General features: G+C 42.2%; 2 protein-coding genes and 1 long non-coding RNA gene across 11 annotated transcripts in view; 2 read left to right on the top strand and 1 right to left on the bottom strand.

Annotated features, from left to right (window-relative positions):
- The window catches only part of MICAL2 (microtubule associated monooxygenase, calponin and LIM domain containing 2), a 119240-nt gene extending 108417 nt beyond the window's left edge, over positions 1 to 10823 (top strand). For all 8 annotated transcript variants that reach the window (XM_052693261.1, XM_052693259.1, XM_052693262.1 and 5 more), the window contains 5 exons: positions 1736 to 1828; positions 2870 to 2963; positions 7101 to 7200; positions 8089 to 8162; positions 8947 to 10823. In XM_052693261.1, coding sequence (XP_052549221.1) covers positions 1736 to 1828; positions 2870 to 2963; positions 7101 to 7200; positions 8089 to 8162; positions 8947 to 9131 — 546 coding nt within the window. In that variant the 3' untranslated portion in view covers positions 9132 to 10823. The remainder of the gene's footprint in view (positions 1 to 1735; positions 1829 to 2869; positions 2964 to 7100; positions 7201 to 8088; positions 8163 to 8946) is intronic.
- On the bottom strand, positions 4746 to 14636 carry LOC128085625 (uncharacterized). 2 transcript variants are annotated; one of them, XR_008209029.1, is made up of 3 exons: positions 14479 to 14636; positions 9346 to 13085; positions 4746 to 5885 (listed from the first exon to the last, which is right to left on the bottom strand). It is a non-coding gene; the product is annotated as an uncharacterized LOC128085625 (long non-coding RNA). The 2 variants fall into 2 exon arrangements; XR_008209028.1 differs by having other exon boundaries at positions 9346 to 11226.
- A 1125-nt stretch (positions 14637 to 15761) lies between these two features.
- Positions 15762 to 19805, top strand: part of PARVA (parvin alpha) — a 65371-nt gene continuing 61327 nt past the window's right edge. The window contains 3 exon segments of the mRNA XM_052693283.1: positions 15762 to 16294; positions 16297 to 16333; positions 16459 to 16668. Of these exon segments, the coding sequence (XP_052549243.1) occupies positions 15818 to 16294; positions 16297 to 16333; positions 16459 to 16668 (724 nt within the window). The 5' untranslated portion in view covers positions 15762 to 15817.

Raw genomic sequence — 19805 nt, 5'->3', positions numbered from 1 at the left:
CCATGGATGTAAAATACACTAAAACTGTGACAGATGAACATGAAAATTTTTCTCCTCCTTGAATCTGTAATTCCCCCAGGTTACACCAGTGTTGATGGAGAAGGTCTTAATTGGACAAACAGACATGTTTAACTGAAACCACTTTGAAGCAGTATTCATAAGTGGCTTTAATATGTAGCCCGACAAGCAAACCATTGAAAAAATTAAACCAAACAGATGCAGATTTCCCGTGGGGAAATACAACTTCATTTGTGAGGCAGTACAGGCAGATTGCATGAAAAACTCTGTGTTTACTTTAATCAGCATGGCTACATGAGCTGGAAAGTCACACCCAGACCACATACATGGAAAGGATGTGCTGTACACTGGCATCTCCCAGCCCTAACACAGCTCATGTGTCTTTCTGGAGCAATGGATTTAAATCACCAGTGAACTCTTGATACCCAACTCTGACCTGAAGAAGCAGCTTTTATTGCCTGACTAGCTCATCAGATAAACACTAAACTTTTTTTTCTGCAGAGAGAATATAAGTAAGTGGAAGTTATAGTTTAAGGTGGCCCTTTCATTTGTTGCCTTTCGAGGGCAAAGGAGAGGATCGGCTCTGGAGGAAGCAATGCAAAGCAAAGTGCAACAGTGTTTGGCTGCATATCTCACCTGTGATGCTGGATAAGGATGCACTGAGATTGCAGAATCCCTCTGAAGCAGAGCAGATTTTGGAAAAGTTATCAACAAATGTAGGAGCAACCAGCGTTTAAACTTTTTGTTATCCTAGAGCACCTTCGGTTCATTTTTAAGAGAAGACATTCAGATATGAAATACTTCATGGCACATAAGCATTTTCAGTTCTCTTCCTCGTACCACTGTTGCCCACTCTACCCACAGTTTGGCACTGTGAGGCAGCATGGAAGTCCCCCAACTCACTTTGTCTCTAAGTTACCTCCAAGTACCTCTGTTTAGCCAGTGCCACTGTTTTTCACTGATAAAACTTTGTGAAAAAAAATGCTAGTGGCTTCCTGGCCTGTTAGTTTTTCAGCAGTCTTGTCTACTGTGCCCATATATCCTGTCTCCTCCTGAGTGAGAAAACCACAGCCTTGAAGCACTTCCAGAGAGCTTAGCCCATGAGCAAGGTGAAGCATTTCCCCAGCAGCCTTGCAGTGTGTGCTCTCTTCCCACTTTCAATTGCACTGCACAGGTGTGAGTTACAATCAAACCAGCTAGATTTTGAAAGACCTGTTTCTACATATAACACTCACTGGAACCATCAGAGACAGCATTCACACCTCAGACTGAATTTTCTACTCCAGCAGTGGGGTTGAGTTTTCTTATTCCAGTGCTTCTCACTGCCTGTGCCTGGCTTCTCCCTCAGGTACATAGTGTCTGCACATGCCATAGGCAATGCTGCTTTGTGTACAGTCCTCCCTATCATTTGAACCTTTCTATTGGTAAAGACACTTCATGCTTAGTGTTGCAGAGGGCTGTGTAAAGTTTCAAAGCTCATATAGGGAAGTGCTTGAAGATATTCCCTACACCAGTATTTTCATTTTGGTGAGGGTGCCCAAGCAACTTGCAGTGTCTTACTTTGCTCTGTGCAGGGCGGTTGGATTAGACGATCTCCAGAGACCTCTCTGAGTCTTAGTGATACTGTGATTCTGGGAAAGGCTTGTGGAAGCATTTGGTGGCATACTTGTACTTTGATTGTTTGTTGTGTTGGTGTTGTTTTTTTTCCCTTTTACAGGCTAAAAGATCTCTTAGAAGGAGAAGAAAACTGGAGAAGGAGACAAAACAATTGATTAAACAAGAGGAGCTGAAGAGACTTCATAAAGCACAGGTGACAGTGTTGCTCACAAATGGACATTTTTCTCCCAGGAGTGCTTGGCGAGGACAGGGGTGGAAATTATCTCCTCTGCACCCTTGCTCTTCACTGTAGCCCACTGACTACCACACTGAAATCCACCCAAAGTATCAGGTGCAGTAAGATTCATGTGGCAGGGCTCACACCTCTGTGTGACAAGTCCAAGTGTGCCCCAGCAGATTGTCACAGCTTTGTAAGTATGCATAAGTGCATGAAAAGGAGCAGTAGTGACTGGCAATAGCACTAGAACACATTGATTTTGAAGGACAGAGAGAGAAAAAGGAAATGTCATCCCCTGAGAAAGCAAGAAGCTCAGCTATCCTGGCACACTACCAGGACTCTGGTAAAATAGAGCGAGGGATTTTGTACTCTCTGCCTTAGAGGTGAAAGTGAACCTTTTAATTTATTAATTGATTTTTTTAAATGCTGATGCTAGGTCAGTTCAGTTTATTCCGACCCTGAAAAACAATCGTGTTTGTTGAAGTCAGAGTTCTACGTCATCCTCTGTTGTATTACAATAACAAGTGGATGGTTTTGGATGGATCCATGTCTCTAACCTAAAGAAAAGAACAATTATGTTATCCTTTTTATTTTGACAGATGTAAATGATCCCGAAGTAATATTATTTCCTCTCACTGCTTTATGGAAGTAATCAAGTCCAAACATTTTGAACTGTCTTTTTGTTTGCTGAGGGCTGGGTTTGGTATGCCCCAACACAGCCTGAAGTGGAAACTTCAGTCTTATAAAGGTGCTTTGTGTCCGTTATCCATTAGGCACCTCTGAAAATACCCACAGTATACTGGGGTTCTTTCAGTATCTGAGATTCTTATCTAGCCACATTTTGGTGCAGATGGTGGAATTGTTAAATTGCTTAGGCGCCAAACACACGTAATGACTTTGCATATCCCGTGACTCCTCAGAAGTCTCTTCAAACTGTTTCTCTAACCACTGAAGCTACCTTTTGTCTCTGAATTCTTAAGCTACGTCTGCAAATTTTCTATCCTTTCAATTTTGCAGGCAATCCAGCGCCAACTAGAAGAACTGGAGGAAAGACAGAGAGCACTGGAGGTTTTTGGTGTTCAGTTGGAGAGAGAACTCAGAGGAGAATCCGGTAAATGAAGGAGTGTTCGTTCTTGATAGTTTTGGGTTTTAGTTGTTTTCTCTGTTGTTTTTTGGTTTGTTTGTTTTAAGAAGAGAGTTTTTATTTTTGTCATAGAATTCAGTACAAAATTTTAAATGAAATATGGAAGGAGAGAAATCCTTGTTTACCCCTTTCCTCAAACTCTGTTAGCTCAAGCACCCTTTAGCTGAGCATTGTAATATTCGTTTGATTATATATATATATATATATATATGATATAGCAACAGCAGCCTGCAGCCCCACCACTCCAAATAGGTGAAAGATAATAGGAGCATCATCCTGCATGAGGCTTTCACTTGCCTGAACCAACAGTGCCAAGTGTCCTGAAACATGATGCTCTCCCAGTGCTCCCCAGCACTGGCAGGGTGAAGCCGGGGAAGCCTTCTGCAGCAGGGTGGGACAGGACAAAAGGGGATGAGGGAAAGATTTGTGTGTGTAAGTGGCTTCAGGGGAGCCTTTATTTCTGTGCCAAAAGGGTTCTGGGGAGCAGACAGCCCAATTGAAAGCATCTGTTTATCTTTATTTTAGAAAGGTGAACCTCAAGGTTTTGGGGCATGCAGTTACACAGCACTGGGTATGTTTTGGCACCTGACCTTGTCATCTTAGTTAGGAAACCTAGCAAAATCTCTACACACCAGATGTTTTAATGCCATATTTCTTAGCAGTTATTGCCCTTATTCTAACACCAAACTGTCCAGTTTAATAAGAGTATTTTATGTTTACTAGCAACTTTCCTATAACTGATAGTTCTTATTTATTTAAATGTTATTTAAAAGGCTAGAAACCATTTCTTTTTCTTAAACAAAAACACTACAATTTATCAAATAGCACCCAGTGTTTCTCATCTGTGAGAAACGTTCCTAAGACTGTGAGGACTGCTATATTAGCTTTGTTCTTTACTACTGATTTCAATGAGAGTGGCTGGCTTGGAAGCTATCAAAAATATGAGGAACAAGAGATTTCTAGCTCTTGGGATAGAGGCAGAGTACTGGGATGGATGGCCTAGAGCTACCTCTTGTTTTGCTGTTTTGACAATCGCATTTCCTAAAGAAGGCTATCTGCCAAGAGATCGATGCTTCTCATTCTCTTCCCATCCTCAGTAATTGGATTGCCCTCATTAAGGTGAAAGTAGCATTTTTTCTCCCTGTTGATTGTTTGCGTGTAGGTGGCCAGTTACAAATAGGGCAGATACTGAAACGTAGGATGTTACTGTCTCTCAATAGCTCTTCTGGTGCAAAAGCATGGAGCTGTAAGTTTCCCAAACAAAAAGTAAGTGCTTTGTCACTTGAATCATATGTGTAATGATGCAGGAATCAGTGAGTTCAGTGTTCCATTCGACCTTCTTAAAAATAATGGGCGTTATTGTTTAATGAATGACCAGTGTTTATTAGGTTAAGTTGTATTTAAGCAGGTCTGTGCTTATGTAATTCAAGTGGTTTAATAGGTATTATTAAGGTGATTAGAAAACGATCATGGTTCAGCAATAATATTGAGCTGGAAAGGTTGTGAATAACCAAATTTAGAGACAGGCCTGCAAACACTGTTCTTCAGTGACATTTACGCAGCTCTCCTTTAATAATTCCGTAGGCAGAGGATGAATGGCCCCTTTGTTAGCTGGGGTTATTCATTAGCTCCTCAGCTGAATTAGAAGAGAACATGCGTGGGTGTGAAACAACTGCCATGAAGACTGATGAGCAAAATAAGGCTTTCATGATCTTCTAATTGTAGTGACAATCCATGCTTTTTTAAAAAAAAAGAAAGAAAGAATATCAATCCTATGAGTATTTTTTCATGGCCCTTATTCCCTTTATTCTGATTCTAAATACCGAATAATAAATAATTAATGTATCACTGCTTTGTTTTCCACTGACATTTGTGGAGGCTTATAGAGATCTTTTGCCTACAAGAAAATACAGAAATAAAAATCCCCAAGCACGTTTTCCACTGAAATTAGCATAGCCAATCAATTGACTAAAAAATGAGGAATTCATGAGGAATGGTGGTAAAGAAGAAAATCTGTGTAGACAGAACATGGAAAAAAAAATCCAGCTCTGATTTGGAATGTAAGCAAACATCTGCACGTGTGAACCATTTTTGATTTCATAAGCATCTATCCAAGGTTTCTCAGAACTTCCAACAAAGTCAAAAGAAATCAGCTGAAAACCTCTGTGATTAAGGAATACGAGGTTTAGAAGTTCTTAGGGAGGAGCAACTTGCAGGTCCCCTCTGTGTGTAACACACAGACAACAGAGCATTGCTTTGTGGATAAAGGGTTGATGGTAAAAGGCAGCCACAACCTACTCTCAAAAGCAATGAATGCTGAAATAGCTATGATGTAATGAGAAGAATATCCAGTTTTCAAATGGGATCAAATGGGTTACAGTAGATTTGGGCAAACCAGAAGTAAAATTTTGCTTTAGCAATGCTATAACAAAAAGCCATCACGGCTAACAAAACAAATTCTCTAACCTTTAAAAAAAAGATCTGTCTTGCTACCTTGTGTTGAACCTGTAAGAAGCTACCATTAACACATCCCAACAAGAACTGCTCTGGCAGTCACTCTAAGAAATTTTTATCATCGTTTGCTGACCTGAAAGACCCAGTAGAAACACATCCTTTACTGCCAGTTTTTTATGGAGTTGGGCAGAGATCAGGCCAACTTTTCACTTTCCTGTTGCTTTATCCTCTTGTTTCATGGTACCTTCAGACTGGGGTCAAATCCCAATGTGAAATCACCAAACACTGTGCAAGCTGGCACAACTCCTGATCTTGGCACAGGGGCCCACACACTTGTGATGCTCGCACAAGCTGACCCAGGCCCTCTGAGATGACAGCGCCTGCCTGTAGTTCCTCATCAGCACAGGGATCATGTAGAAAGGTGGCTGGGTGCTTCTGTTTTGTGGGGGAAAAAAGGGTGAAAAACAGGAAGTGAGGAGCATGTTAAAAAGAACCTCAAGAAAAATAAATAACTAAAATAAATAAAACAAATTCCTCTCGAAAGGTGAATAGCCTCAGCTTGATTAGGAGTGTCATTGGACTTAGATATTCTCTTGACAGGCTTGACTGAGGAATACTGCTGGTAAAATCAGCTTACCTGCTCATTTGCAGATAGGTTTGCAAAGGAAAAGGAGAGCAATGTTTAAGCAGGAATCCATTTCTGATTAACACAGGTAGGGAAGTTACTTACCGTCTCCTCTCATCATTATATCCTGCTAATGCAGCAAATGCTCACTCCAGGAAGATTGGATGAATATGAAGGTAGATGTCTGGGGAGGGCCATAGGAAAGGGCACATGCCCTGCCCCACACTCTGACCTGCCACTGGAGAACTCCAGGGGTTCTTCCTTGCCAAAGATTTTTTACAGGCTACGTTTTAGAGCAGTAAAGGCTCTTAAGTGGTAGAGGAGGAATCTGTGCTGCTCTTTAGTAAAATGGCCTCAGTCTGTGCACTCTCTGGGAGATAAGCATCTCTTCTTACATGTATGCACAGCGTCAACCAGTAATGACTTAACTCCAATTGTTACAAAACCACCCCAGAGTAACAGATTTTTCTGGTGCCACAATCCTTCCTGACAATTGAAGCAAATGCAGATTTAGAGGCCTGTTGGCAAATGAATGAAAATATGTAGGGAACCTGATGGTGCTTGTGCTGCCCACTGGAAGCAGGGACTCGGGTGATACATGCCAGCAAATTCATCTTAATCTGATCATGTTATCAGATATCTGTCTATATAGACAGATCCAAAGTCTGCTATTAACCAAGAAGGCAGAATTATCAAAGGCAGAACTAAAAGAAAGCGAGTGACCATTTGGGGGGAGAAAAAAGAAAAATCCATTGAAAGGAAAAACTTGATTTCCAAACAAACAATGTTTGTAAATCTAACGCATCTTTAACTGCAATAAACTACAGCACTCAAACAACCATAAACAGGTGTATTATATATGTGATGTCTGGACATTACCTCTGTAAATTGCATAGAGAAGAACAATAAATCTGCTTTGGGGCTCATCTAGCCTTACCAATGAGGATTATTGAAAGTGACCTCAAGTGGCAAGAGCATTGGAAGGAAGCCCAGTAATGCATATTCAGATTTGCTATTTTCAACAGTTTCAGGCACACAGGATGAAACTCAGTTGCTTCATGAATGGTTTGAACTGGTCCTGGAGAAGAATAAATTAATGCGTTACGAGTCTGAGCTCTTGATTGTGTAAGTAAGAATGAACACTAATGCAAAAGATGCGGAGGGGAGACAGAAACTTGTACTCATGGGACATCTGAACATGTTGCTGTGAGATGGAGTTTTGAACTGTCATGGAATGAACATACTTAGAGTACAGGCTGTTGTGAATGCAGACCTCCAGTTGAGCCCTCCTCATTGTTTCCTTCTCACAGTGCTTCAATTTATTTCATTCCTATAGGATACTCAAAAAAGCTACAGCACACATGTTCTGTCTTTATGCAACATGGGTCTAATGAACACTTAGGCACTTTCTCTTGTATAAGAGAAATAGTCCGACAAGTGTATCTCACAAGAGAAAAAATCAAAGAATTCAGTACTGAGATGAAACAAGTACATACACCAAGCCAATAAAAGCTGCCTTGTGCTGCTGTTTGTAGTTGCTGGAAACAATGTTGGCTGTAGCTGCTTCAGCTCTCACCCTCTGCAGCATGCTCAGCAGATAGCTGTCAGTGGCTCTCAGATATTTTCTCCACTATCTCTGGATGATGCAGGAAGGCATTTAGAGCTGCAGTAGTCATTATTCATTCTGGCTGGACTCTGTTTGTGGGAGGGCTCAAGGTTGTCCAGAATGATTATATGAGTACAACCAAAAAGCTTTGACATAGCTGGTCAAAGCCCTGAGTGCTGCACTGTAAGAAGGAGCTTAATCCAATGCATAAAGCAAAAGGTGGTAATAGAACTTCTGTCATTGTTTCTGTCATTGTTGTGTACAGGCAATAGTTTTAGCCTTGACTGCCCTTGAGGAGAAAATACTGAATAAACAGAATACGTGAAATCTTGATTGAAATAATGCTTATATTTGTATGACTTTATTTATTTATTTTTGTTATTTTATGTATATTTTATTGTACCCAGAGCCCAAGAATTAGAATTGGAGGACCATCAAAGCAGATTGGAACAAAAACTGAGAGAGAAGATGGCCATTGATGGTAAGTGAAAGTGGGGAACATGCTATTCTACATTCATAGACTATGCCCATTTGAGTACCCACTTGCTTTGAGAAGCAGAGAGGATTATACTTTTCCTTCTGTGCTCTTCTGCAAGGTTATATCAGCTACAGGGCTGCAGGTTACCATTGTATTTTGGAACTGCTTTTATGTACTTGGGTCTACAGTTTGCATTTGTCCTTTCATTCAGCATTAGAAGAGTGTGGGGATGATGAATAGAGGCAGATGGGTAAATGCATGGCACTGAATACACCAAAATATCCTGTTGGTTCTAAGCATGTGGACTATGAGTGACTACAGTTTTCAGCATTTTTTTTCTGAAAAACAGTTTATTTTCTTACAGATTCTGCATTTTGTGACTGGGCATTTTGAGTTTTATAAACTAATCTTGAAGTCCAGCACAAATGCTGTTACGTTAGATTTCACACCCTAGTGACAATAACTGCTACCTACCATACAGCATTTTAATTATGGTATAATGTTTAGGCAGCATTTGAACAGTTTTTGTAAATAAGTAGCATTCTTACTACTGATTTCACAGCCTAAGTTTTGCTAAAAGTTCTACTGTACACTTTGGGGGCTTCAATGGTCAACTTCTAATGGCCTAAATGCAGGATAAATTTCCCCTGGACTGTAACGTGAAAAATATTAATTGCTATTGACTTAATTTTAGTGTAATATTTAATCCAAGTACAACAGCTGTTAAAATGCAAATTATGGCAACAAAATGATCTGGATTATGACCTCTTGTTTTGTGGTCTTTCAGATAGCCTTAAAAATGAGATGGATCTAAATGAGGAAGATGAAATTTTTATTGAGATGATGAAAGTGGTTGAAGAAAGGGACAAACTCGTGTCTGCCTTAGAGGAGCAGAGAGTGAAAGAACAAGCTGAAGACCAGTGCTTTGAAAGCATTCTATTATCAAGGGGCTGTCAGCTGAGTGGGATTTGAACTGCCATGTGCAAACAAATGTAATTCCAGCAATATTTGTAATCATGGAGGTACTGTCTTCTGAAATTTAAGGTAATTCACATTTGAAGTCAGTTTATTTGAATAAGGTCATCCTGTTATCAGGAGCTTTTAAACAACTTCTGTGCTCACACTGATGTGAATCACTTCACTGTCAGCATCAAGAATCACAAGAATAAAGATGGAATGGATTTACCTGAGAGACGCCGCAGCCTGTGAAAGGGAAATTGGCACTCCAGTGTTTCCTTGGAATGTTATTTTACTGCTGAAAATAGAGTTATTAAGAAAAAGGATGATATCATATAGTATTTTTGAGATGGCATTATTTTCTGTCTGCTCGTCTGACTCTTTATGTGGTTTTGCTTATATTTTGGCACAGTGAAGCCATGATGAACTATTTAAAGGTCAAAAGCAAGCATCTCTTATAGAAATAAGGTTAGTTCTTTTTTTTTTCTGGTAGAAAAGTCTTTTGACTGATAACTATGCGTAAGCACTCATTAAAACCATTGTAAATACAAGGTCAGATATGAATTTCCTAGGTATTCCTATGTTTTAGAGCACCGTGTGTTTTTGAACAAGCTGTTAAATATCTCCACGTTTTGTAAAATGGTAAGGGGCCATCAAATGGGTATCTCCCCTAAGACTGTTAGGTACTCAGAATAGCTTTTGTCTGTCACTGATTAAGGTCTTCTCTAAAGCATGCTGAATGATAATTATAAAATACTTCTCCACCCCTGCTTCAAAGGATTTATCTCAAGAAGTATCATGAGGGTGTAGCAGCTGACAGATCTCCCTTAAAGTAATTCCTCAGAAGGGCTGCAAAAATTATTGAGTTTTGCAATAGCAATGTTTGATAGATAATGTTGTGATTACATTTAAATTACATTTATATTGCTGCTCAAAAAATGTATATGTAGATCTTTTGCTTAAAGGAAGTGCCTGCTATCTTTTTTTTTTTCTTTCTGTAGTCATGGCATAGCAGATGTGCAGAAATTCTTGTTGATATTCAGGATAGCTTCACGTACTTTCTTAAGTCTGCAATTTTGCAATATAAGATTGGTAAGATTTCAGACTTGTACATATGATGCACTTATTTTCAAACTGAAAAACCAAGGAGACCAAAAGGCTGTTTCTTCTTGAACATCATTTTACCTCACACTTTGACTGGGAAGATTTTGATGTTCTCAGTATTTCATGACTGGTGCTTACTTGCAAGAGTTGTCTTCTTACAGCCAAAGCTACAAGCATTCTTGTTATGAGACAATTAAGCTAAATAACCTCTTGGTAACTAGCTGTAGGGTAACAGATACAGTGGATCTTAGTACGATAATTTATGAGTTATCTTCAGTTTTTGCTGTATTGTAAGAAATCTAAAATATCCTTTTTAAAATTAAAAAAAAAAAAAATTCACTGTTGACTACAAATACATAGAATACCTCTTTGCTGCAAGAACTACACTACTGTTATGCAATATTTATTTATTTATACTTATTTATTAGTCTCTGTAAGGAGGATAAGAGTGTCATGTTATATTTTACAGTTCAGACGTTGTCTCCAATTTTCATAAATAAGTTTATTTCTAACAGTTATTTATGCCTACAGGTCTGCAGGGTAAACTAGGTAGCTTTATCAATTTGGTAATTATTAGTAATAAGGTATAAATTAAGATTAAAATATATATATATATATCTCTGTGGGATACCCTTACAACATAACACGTAGAGCTTTAACAGGATAATTTGTTTTTCACTTTGGTGGAAAGACATAGCAGGATCCCTGAATTTATTCCAAAAATACCATTGGCCATTTTTTTCTGTCATTCATATGCTGAGCACACCTTGATCTTCAAGTTACATTTTCATTGAGATGGACTGCAGTGATTTATTTTACCACTCTATTACTTTAGATTGACACAAAGTAGAAACAAGCAGAGCAGTAATAAATATGTTCATTTTCTCTGTTGAAAACTCCTGGCATTCCCAGTTTTGTGGAGAAAATGTATGGATTTTATCACTGTTCCCCAAAGCCTCATGTAGTCCAGTAGAGTGATACTGTCTAGATCATCTGTCATTGTTTGCTGTAGAAAACAGAGTTGTAATATTTTCAGTGGATTATTGTTTTTTTTACAAGTTTTACAGCAAACTTACTGTCTTAATGCTTTGCACAGTAAAGGCAGTTCCGCACAGACGCCCTTGGTTACATCAATCAGTGATTATTTATTCGTCTAATTTGTACTAAAAGCCTGTTCGTCCTCCTCCGTACAAGGAAGAGGAGGAGGAAGGGCAGCCCCAGAAGAATGTGAAGCAGGTCTTCTGCCAAAGTCCGACCTGCTCACCCAGGGCAGGAGCCTGGGCTCAGGTCACTCTGTGGTGCAGACAGGCCCCGAGACTTCACCTTACAGCAGATACTTGTTTGGTCATTGAGAGCCAAGAGATTAGGGGCAGCAGAAGTTGAGAGCCATCAGCATGTAATGGACTGTACAGATATTCATTGCTGAAATGATACTTTTGTGCATGCCATGAAGTGATAACACACTCCATCCACAACCAGTGGTCCCACATGTCTACTCTTGGGTGGAAAAACCTGGCAGGCTACTGCTACCCTTACTGATACTAGAGTGCCTCTCAAGATTAGATCCAAAAACAAACTAGGCAGGCAAAGCAGGAAAAGAATAAATTCTTGAGCAATTTAAAGCAAAGTCTTTGTATTGTGTGAATAGAGGAGGCAGAAGAAATAAGCTATGTGCTCTGTTTGCAAGTCAATTTAATGTGGCTGGCATGTATTACAAATCTGTTTCAACATGTTTTGTTATGAGTGTTCTTACTGCTTGGTCTTTTCTGTAAATTGACTCATTAACTGCATTTGTTGGGGTATTTTTTTTCTTTTTTTTTGTTTTTTTTTTCAGTCCTTGGCACTATTGTTGTTGGGTATAATGTGATGTGCTGGAATGTATTGCCATGTCTAAGTGGACTGGATGTGAGCAATTTTGTATTTGAATAAATAAAATTGTATCTCATTCTCTGAAGTGCTTGTGAGTCATTTCCATAGTAATTTCTCTCCTCTGGTACCTACAATATAATAATATATCTCTAGGACAAATCAGTGGGTAAGAAATTGTATCAGTTTCTTAATCATATACTGGGAAGTAAATTACCCTGTCTTGCAGTTCACATTGCATTTTGTAGTTGTTTAGAAATAATGACACCCTGAAGCTGGATGGTATTCAACTCTACTTCTAATACACAAGGTTGTGAAATCCATGAGATAACAACTTTATTACACAGGAATTCACAACCTAATTTCCTAATTTCACAACGACATACAAACTGTAACAGCTCCCAGAAGACTTGATGGAAAAGTGTCCGTGTGGATCACTAAGAATTGGTGATCAAAACCTTAAGTGCCAATTTTCAAATTCCCATCACTTTCCTTATAGTAGGTAATCTCATTTTGTTGCTTTTTACCAGTGGGGAAGCCTTTCAGAGCAAGACAATGATAAGAGAAAAGATGAGAGAAGCAAGACTGGAGCTTATGTTAGCATCTGCACTGCCGTTCCCGCCTCAGTGGCTTTAAACTGCTTGATGGTTCCTCCTCTTCAGATGGCAGATGGACAACAGCAGCTTCCCTTTGAGGTCAAGGTAATTTCTGGCACACTTGAACTGAGCTTTATCTTCTACTGTTTCCATTTTGTATGCCTGAGAGACAGGCGTGGTAGTGACTCCTTGTACTGTACTGCTCACAATATCTCAGGACTGCACAGGAATTACCTGCCTGCTGGGTTCATTGGAAATAATACATCAAACTTTTATCTGTTTTTAACACCTCTCAGGGAGCAGGTGGCCACATTGAGGGTTTGGCTGAGCCCAGTGGGGAGGAATGCCACCAACAAATTTACTGAGGCTCCCCTCCTATTTGCTCCTCTATCTTCGAAAGATTCTGTGTGCAAAAAAAAAAAAAAAAAAAGCCAATTGGGCAAGGATTTCAGGGAATGGATTTTGTAAGCTATTATTTGCCTCAAGATCAATCTGTTTGCACTCAAGGTAAAGGAATGCCTTACTGGTTTTTATACTGTTTGGCTAGGTTTCTCTGGGCACAGGCAGTGAACTTGGACTTATTCCTTGAAACTGCTTTTTAGCCTAAGGCATACGTGATTTCCACTAAGAATTTCACTTTTGTTTGGCACTTTCTTTTCAGAAAGATATACTCCGTTTTCTTCCTCGTGTAAGCACGTACCAGAATGTGCCCTAGCAGGTTGGAGGTCATGTGTATCTTACAAAGTTTTGCTGTTGTTAAGGCCTAAAACTGTCTTTGCTGAGTTCTGCATGGGCCGTATGGTTATTCGCAGAGTCCAGCACAATGGATTTACCATGGCAGCATGTGAAAACAATCCCCGCAATCTTCATGGCAGCCATACCTCATGAACCTGGCAAATACCTTGTGATATAGAAAGTGCAAACTGGATTTCACCTAAATCATTATGCCCCTAACATCTATGAACAAACCATGGGGTTCTTTTCAGATAGTTTCTTCTGCTGCTTTCAGTGAAACACTGAAAGAAGTCTAGTGGCCCTGCATGCCAGCAATGTGCTTGCTGGAATGCTGATGTAACAGATGCACAAAATCATGGGCTCAAGTGAAAAGCACAAGTGATGCTTATTAAGAAAGATTCCTGATGTTGATTTTTCCTAAAACAGTCTCAACATGGTCAAATGCAAATGCATCTACATTTGGCCATGCACTCACAGATGACAAATTGACTGAAGTACATGTGGCCAGAAGCATCAAGTACCAGAACAATATTTGCATCAGAGTGACGTTTCTCTTTGAAACTTCTAAAATATTTAATCTCTGTAGCTGTACACAATACATAATCTTTTGTTAGATTTCTAAACAGCCTCTTTTACTGTGCTTTTGAATATTACTGGGTGGGGAGGCATGGGGGAGGGCACGTTCAGTAGCTAACTATGCAGAACTGGCAGTCAGATGGCTGAGGGCAAATGTGTGGAGAAATGACAAGGGTAAACTTGGGTCTAGTTCTGTTCCTCATGAAGTCAGCGAAAAGATCTGCTGTAAGCAGTTACTGCAATAACAGTAGGTCACTGGAGCATTTTTGAAAACTTGTCTTCCACGGTTTAAGTGACCAATCTGATAAAAAGGCTCATGCAAAGGTACACTTAGAGACAAACACTGAACTTAGAGACAAAGGAATAACTTATTGTATGGCCTTAACCAGCTTGGCTTTAAGCCTGCGTGTTTAAAATAATAATAATAATAATAATAATAATTAGCAAGAGTACTTTGAAAAACTAGATAGAACATCAGAGCTGACCTCTATCCCGGGAGTCAGCCATCTCAGATGGTAAGTATATGGCATCCTTTCAGCTGCTGCAGTGCTCCTTCTCAATAGCCTACCCCACAGTGGTTATATTTTGTATTATATCTCTTCTACCTCAATCAGAAGCAAGAGTCTGTTCCCAATCATTCATGAGTCCTGTAGTAAAAGAAATTTAAAAAAAAAAAAACAACCAACCAACAAAAAACAGGTGTGCATGGATGGATATGCAGGTGAATAAAAATGCACTTGAAATGTGGTGATGTAACCACCCTTTATTACCTGGCAATAGCATCTATATGATGAGGCTACAATTAATTTGAGTCGGCTCACCAGTTTGAACAAGGTGCTGACAGGGAGCATGGTGAGAGCCCTCGTGGTTTGCTCCAGGTTTCTCTGTGCCAGATGTAGTGGGGCAGCCCAAATGGCAGCCTGCTGCTGTTGTGTCCTGTGGGTGGGATCAGGGAGCATGGTTGTGAAAGCATTCACTTATCAAATCTGAAGCAGAGCAAAAGCCAAGCCAAATGAAAATCCACAGCAAGTTCATATCACCGCAGCTTTGCTTTGTGGTTAAAATACTACTTGCATATGAACTCAGCATTTCAAAGCAGCATTCCTGTGTCTGCCATAAGCTAGGCCTTATGCATGTCTGTAAGATCCTTTCAGCCGAATGCAGTATTAAAGTCATACTTCTCTATATGTTCCCAGATCAAAAAAGAAAAAAAAGGAAAAAAAAAAAAAAAAGAAAGTAGCATATCTAGTTCTGACTTTAGGGTACAGAAAAAAAAATGAATGTTGTAACTGTACTCAAAAAGAATCATCATAAATGGAAAAACTTTTCAAAACAACCTGCAGGCAACAGTCCAGGGAACACAAGTGTTGCTTTGAGCTAGAGAGCAAACCCCAGGACGTGCGGAGCAGTGGTGGCAGCCTGGGCTCGTTATGCTTTTAACTGATGGCAGTTGGATGAATAAAGCTTTTCCCCAGGGCATATACTAACTGCACACAACAAATACTCATTGATGTCAGCTAACCGATGCCACCAGCTTGTGAAAACACAACGATTATTAGCTGATTTAGAAATATCCTCGCGGTAATTTCATTTCACTTATTACGCCTAATGGATAGCTAGGTATTTGCATGAAGCGTGTGTGGCTTTTTGCCTGAATTGTTAATCGAGCGATTAAGTGGGGAGTGAAAGCGGTGCCTCCAGCTGACACACCGCTGCCCCGGGTGCCTCCCGCACCAGCTCCCGAGCCGCAGCACCTCAGCTGCTTCAAAGAGGCTTCTCTCTTAGGCTACTCATCTGCTAATCAAAGGAGGATTAGTACGGGCTATGTCACCTTTCTTCGCCCCCGTTTTCTATAGCGGTTGTATTTTTTCTGTTGAAACAGACATCGCCATGCCCGCCTCCCTCACACTGGCGGTAACCCACGGGCTGCTTAGCAAAGCGTGCTCCAGGGAGACGCGTGCATGCCTGCAGCCTGCACGAAGCTATCGAGCGGCACAGTCACTTGGGCAGCTGATCAGAGTGCAGAAACACCTGCCTGCAGCGCCCACCCCTCCAGAGCCGCCACGTGCGAGCAGGTACCGGCGAGTTCCCACGACTCCGACCGAGTGGCCCTCAGCTCCGGCGGTCGGCGCCCTGCCGCTCCGCCCCGAGGCCCAGCCCCGCTCGGGCTGCCGGGCTGCGCCTTTCCCGTGCCAAAGCTGCGCCTCCGCCCGCACCCGACTTGCGGTGCGGCGAGGCTTTTTGCCGAGCGGGTCGGCCCTCGCCGGAGCCCGAGGTGAGCCGAGCCGCAAGAAGGCGCGAGCGGTGGCGGGGCGGGAAGGCCGTCCCCCGGCGGGACAGGTGAGGGCGGAGGGGCGCAGCCGCCGGCGGAGGCGCGTGGCGGAGGGCGGGCGGGAGGCAGGGCAGGAGCGGGAGAGCGGAGCGGAGCTGCCTCAAATGCCTGGAATAATTCCGCTTCCGTTCAGAGCCGGGAGCGGCCTCCCACGGCTCCGGGGCCTCGCAGCCGCCTCCTCCATCCCCGAGCGCCGGCCCGGCCGCCATGGCATCGTCCCCCCAGAAGTCCCCTTCTTCCCCCAAATCTCCCACCCCGAAATCGCCCCCGTCCAGAAAAAAGGATGACTCCTTCCTGGGCAAGCTCGGCGGCACGCTGGCGAGGAGGAAAAAAGCCAAAGAAGGTAAGAATCGCGGGTCCGCGCGTTTCCTGGGAGTTACCTCGGGACGGGGAGGGGGGTGGGAGGAGACAGGGGGAGAGGAAAGGCTCGGGGGAGCGGAGGAAGGGGCTGACGGGCGGACGCGGGTGGGGTGGGCAGGCGAGCGGCGAAGGGAGGAGCGCCGCGTCGCCCCGGGGAGCCGCTGGGGCCGGGCGGGGAGCGCCGCTCGCGGTGGCGGCGCGGGGACGCGGAGCGCGGGCCGGGAGCCGCGGAGCCGCTGCGGCCATGGGGCCGGGCCGTGCGGATCGGCCGAGAGAACCGGGCGGCTCCGAGTTCGTCCCGCGGGCCGGGGAGGGTCGGGCGGGGTGGCCGTAGTGCCGCGCGCAGAAGCGGGCCGTATCCCTGCGGCCGTCCGGATGGCGGGCGGGGCGGGGCGGGGTTCGGCCCGCCGGTCTGCGTGCGTCTGAGGCTGTGGTGCGAGCAGCGTGCGGATTGCTGTGCGCGCTGTCCGTTGGTGTGTGTTGGAGTGCGGCCCGCCGTGGGCACGGCGCTCTGGGAAAGCAGGGTGACGCACGCAGCTTGCAGCAGCGCTCCGAGGCTGGACCTGCTCGTTCTGTGTCCGGCTGGGAGCCTTTGCCTGCAGTGGAACTCGAAAAACTCTGAGCCGACAGTCGGGTTCTTTGTCCGTATATGAATTAATACCACCCTCTGCTGCATCTGCCGATTTAGAATCCCATGAGGCAGAGAACTGGAATTTAGCCTTACTCACCCATCGTTTTTGTTGCTGATTTTAATTTGAACTCGATACCAAGGTAGCAGTCACTTCAAAACTGTTTTTGAAGTCTGCAAGCTCTTTGCTTGCAAGGGAGAGAGACGTTCCGCTCAGCAGACCCTGTTTCTGAAGTACACAGCTGGGTAGTGAAGCAGCACGGCATTTCAAAGAGGCACCTGTCAAGTGCCTCTCCGCCAAAGCTGTGGAGCAGTACAGCCCCTTACTCTGTGTTTGTCGTGTCTTCTTTCTAGATGTGCTGTCTTGCTTTTCAATTAAAATGCATGTTGCACAACTGCACTCACATTGTTTGGCTTTTTCTGGTCATTGCGAATGACTCAGAAGTTGGTGAAATGGTCAGCAGTGGCAAACTGTGCTGGTTGTCCTCTTCTTAGGAGTAGTGATGAACATGAGTGGCGCTGGAGTAGAAAACAAACCTGTGATGAGGCTGCATTGTAGGTGCATTTAGAGATCGTTAACCTATTTGTAATCGATTTAGTATGCGCATTATTCGTATAAATAAGGCTCTTTTCCTCAGAGACAGAGAGCACTAAGTCACAGCTCTCCAGGAAGCTGTTAGAGACGGCACAGTTACTCTTATCCACAATCTTTTAATCTTACAAAATTAAATAAATTAATAAATAAAAATGTATTCTGTGAAACTGTGTTTCTTCTCAGGAGTTCTGTGTCTGTATTAAAGTCATTGACTAAAATTTGTATCTGTCATTTCATTATCTCATCATGTTACTATTTGCCCTTTTGCAAAGTCGGAACACATTAGTGTTTTCCTTTGTGTTTCCCAGTTTTCTAACTTTTATTTAACAGTATTTCAGAGAATTATTTTGCAACTTGGCAGGGAATTTATTTGAAGAAAGATAAGTAATTAAAGTCTCCATAACATCCTGTGTGTTTCCACGTGTATTTAACTGTTGTATGTCCAGTGGAAGCGAGGTATGTTAGTGAGATTGGAAGCACCATCCATCTGTTGTATGGTGTATACCAATTATGTTTTAGTGCAGTCTGTGCTATGTATGTAGTTAATTACTGTAGATGACCTATTATTGTATGTATGTAGCATTTGTGTTTGTGCTATCAGCAGGCATTTTGATCACTGTCAAAGTGATGCTTTGGGTAACCTAAGATACAGTAACTCAAGATACCACAGACTACGTTGGTAGGGATTAGTCATGCATTAAAACATAATATTTAGTTGCAGTGTGTTTTACGGGGCACTTCATGAGATCTAAAATTTGGAGCAAAGATTTATTTTCTGTCATGTAGGGTCTTGGTTTTCATTTACAGTACTTCATCTGCTGTCATCTTAGAATGAGAACGCTGTCGTTCAGTGAGAGCGTGAAGAGCTGTGACTTTAGATAGCATAAATATGTTGTTTAAGTAACAAAACCCACAAACTCTAAACTGTGTTTGGAATAGCTTTTTATCTTACGAAAAAATGCTGAGATACTACTGGAATATCTGATGATCTGATATTTGATTTACAGCTGAGCCGTCGTGTCCCAGAATTCTGTAGTTGGTGAGATTCTGTCCTTTTCGTTCCTGAAATCCATTCCAAGACTGAGATGACTCTTATCTGCTTCTAAGGAGCCCAGGGGGTGCTGAGCAGGAGCATAAGGTGTTCAGTGGGCCTCTATATATTCCTCAAAACCAACAGCAAATCACACAATTTGGTAGCAGTTTGTACTGTGTATTAAGCCTGTCTTCATACAAGGCAAGGAGCGAACGTGATGACCTCGTTTTCTGCACATGAAGGTGTGTGCTATGTTACCTTATGAATTTTACGTGGCGGGTTCAGGTTGTCCTCCTTGAATTTGCCTGGCTTGGCAATTACAGATGCAGAATTTTCACTCTTCATAATAGCTTATCATAGTAGAGAATGTAAAGAATTGGCCTCTGACACACTTATAAGTCTGTGACACTTTCAGGAACGAAGAACAAAGATCAGAATTACTTTAACTGTGTAGGAGCAGATGGGAAACGGGCAGCTTGGGCCAGTAAATTGAATAGAGAGCAATTACTGCTTGTGGTGTGGGCTCAGTCAATTTTCCAATTGATATGACATCAGTTTCAGAAATTTGACTGCTCTTCATCCTAGTTTAGTTGCTGTTGATGGGCAGGAAAAGGAACCAGTGTTGTAGCTTCTGGCTGTGATATTTCTTTGGCGTGTTCTGTTTTGATTTCGGTTGGGTATGTGAGGTCACAGGAGTAGTGTTTTTGTGTGTGCCCAAGGGACAAGTATGTTAACAGCTTAAGAATCTTGTAGACTTGGCTAATTCTTGAAAATATCATTCAGCTTCTCAGTCTTCACTTTGTTGCCGTCATGCATTTGAAAAAAATGATACTGAGAACAAAGTGAAGACTACCAATGAAGCCT

This window comes from Tympanuchus pallidicinctus, unplaced genomic scaffold (genome assembly GCF_026119805.1).
Source record: "Tympanuchus pallidicinctus isolate F22 unplaced genomic scaffold, pur_lepc_1.0 scaffold3, whole genome shotgun sequence".
Classification (NCBI taxonomy): Eukaryota; Metazoa; Chordata; class Aves; order Galliformes; family Phasianidae; genus Tympanuchus; species Tympanuchus pallidicinctus.
Note: the sequence above shows the minus strand (reverse complement) of the source record. Positions and strands in the feature narration are given on the sequence as shown.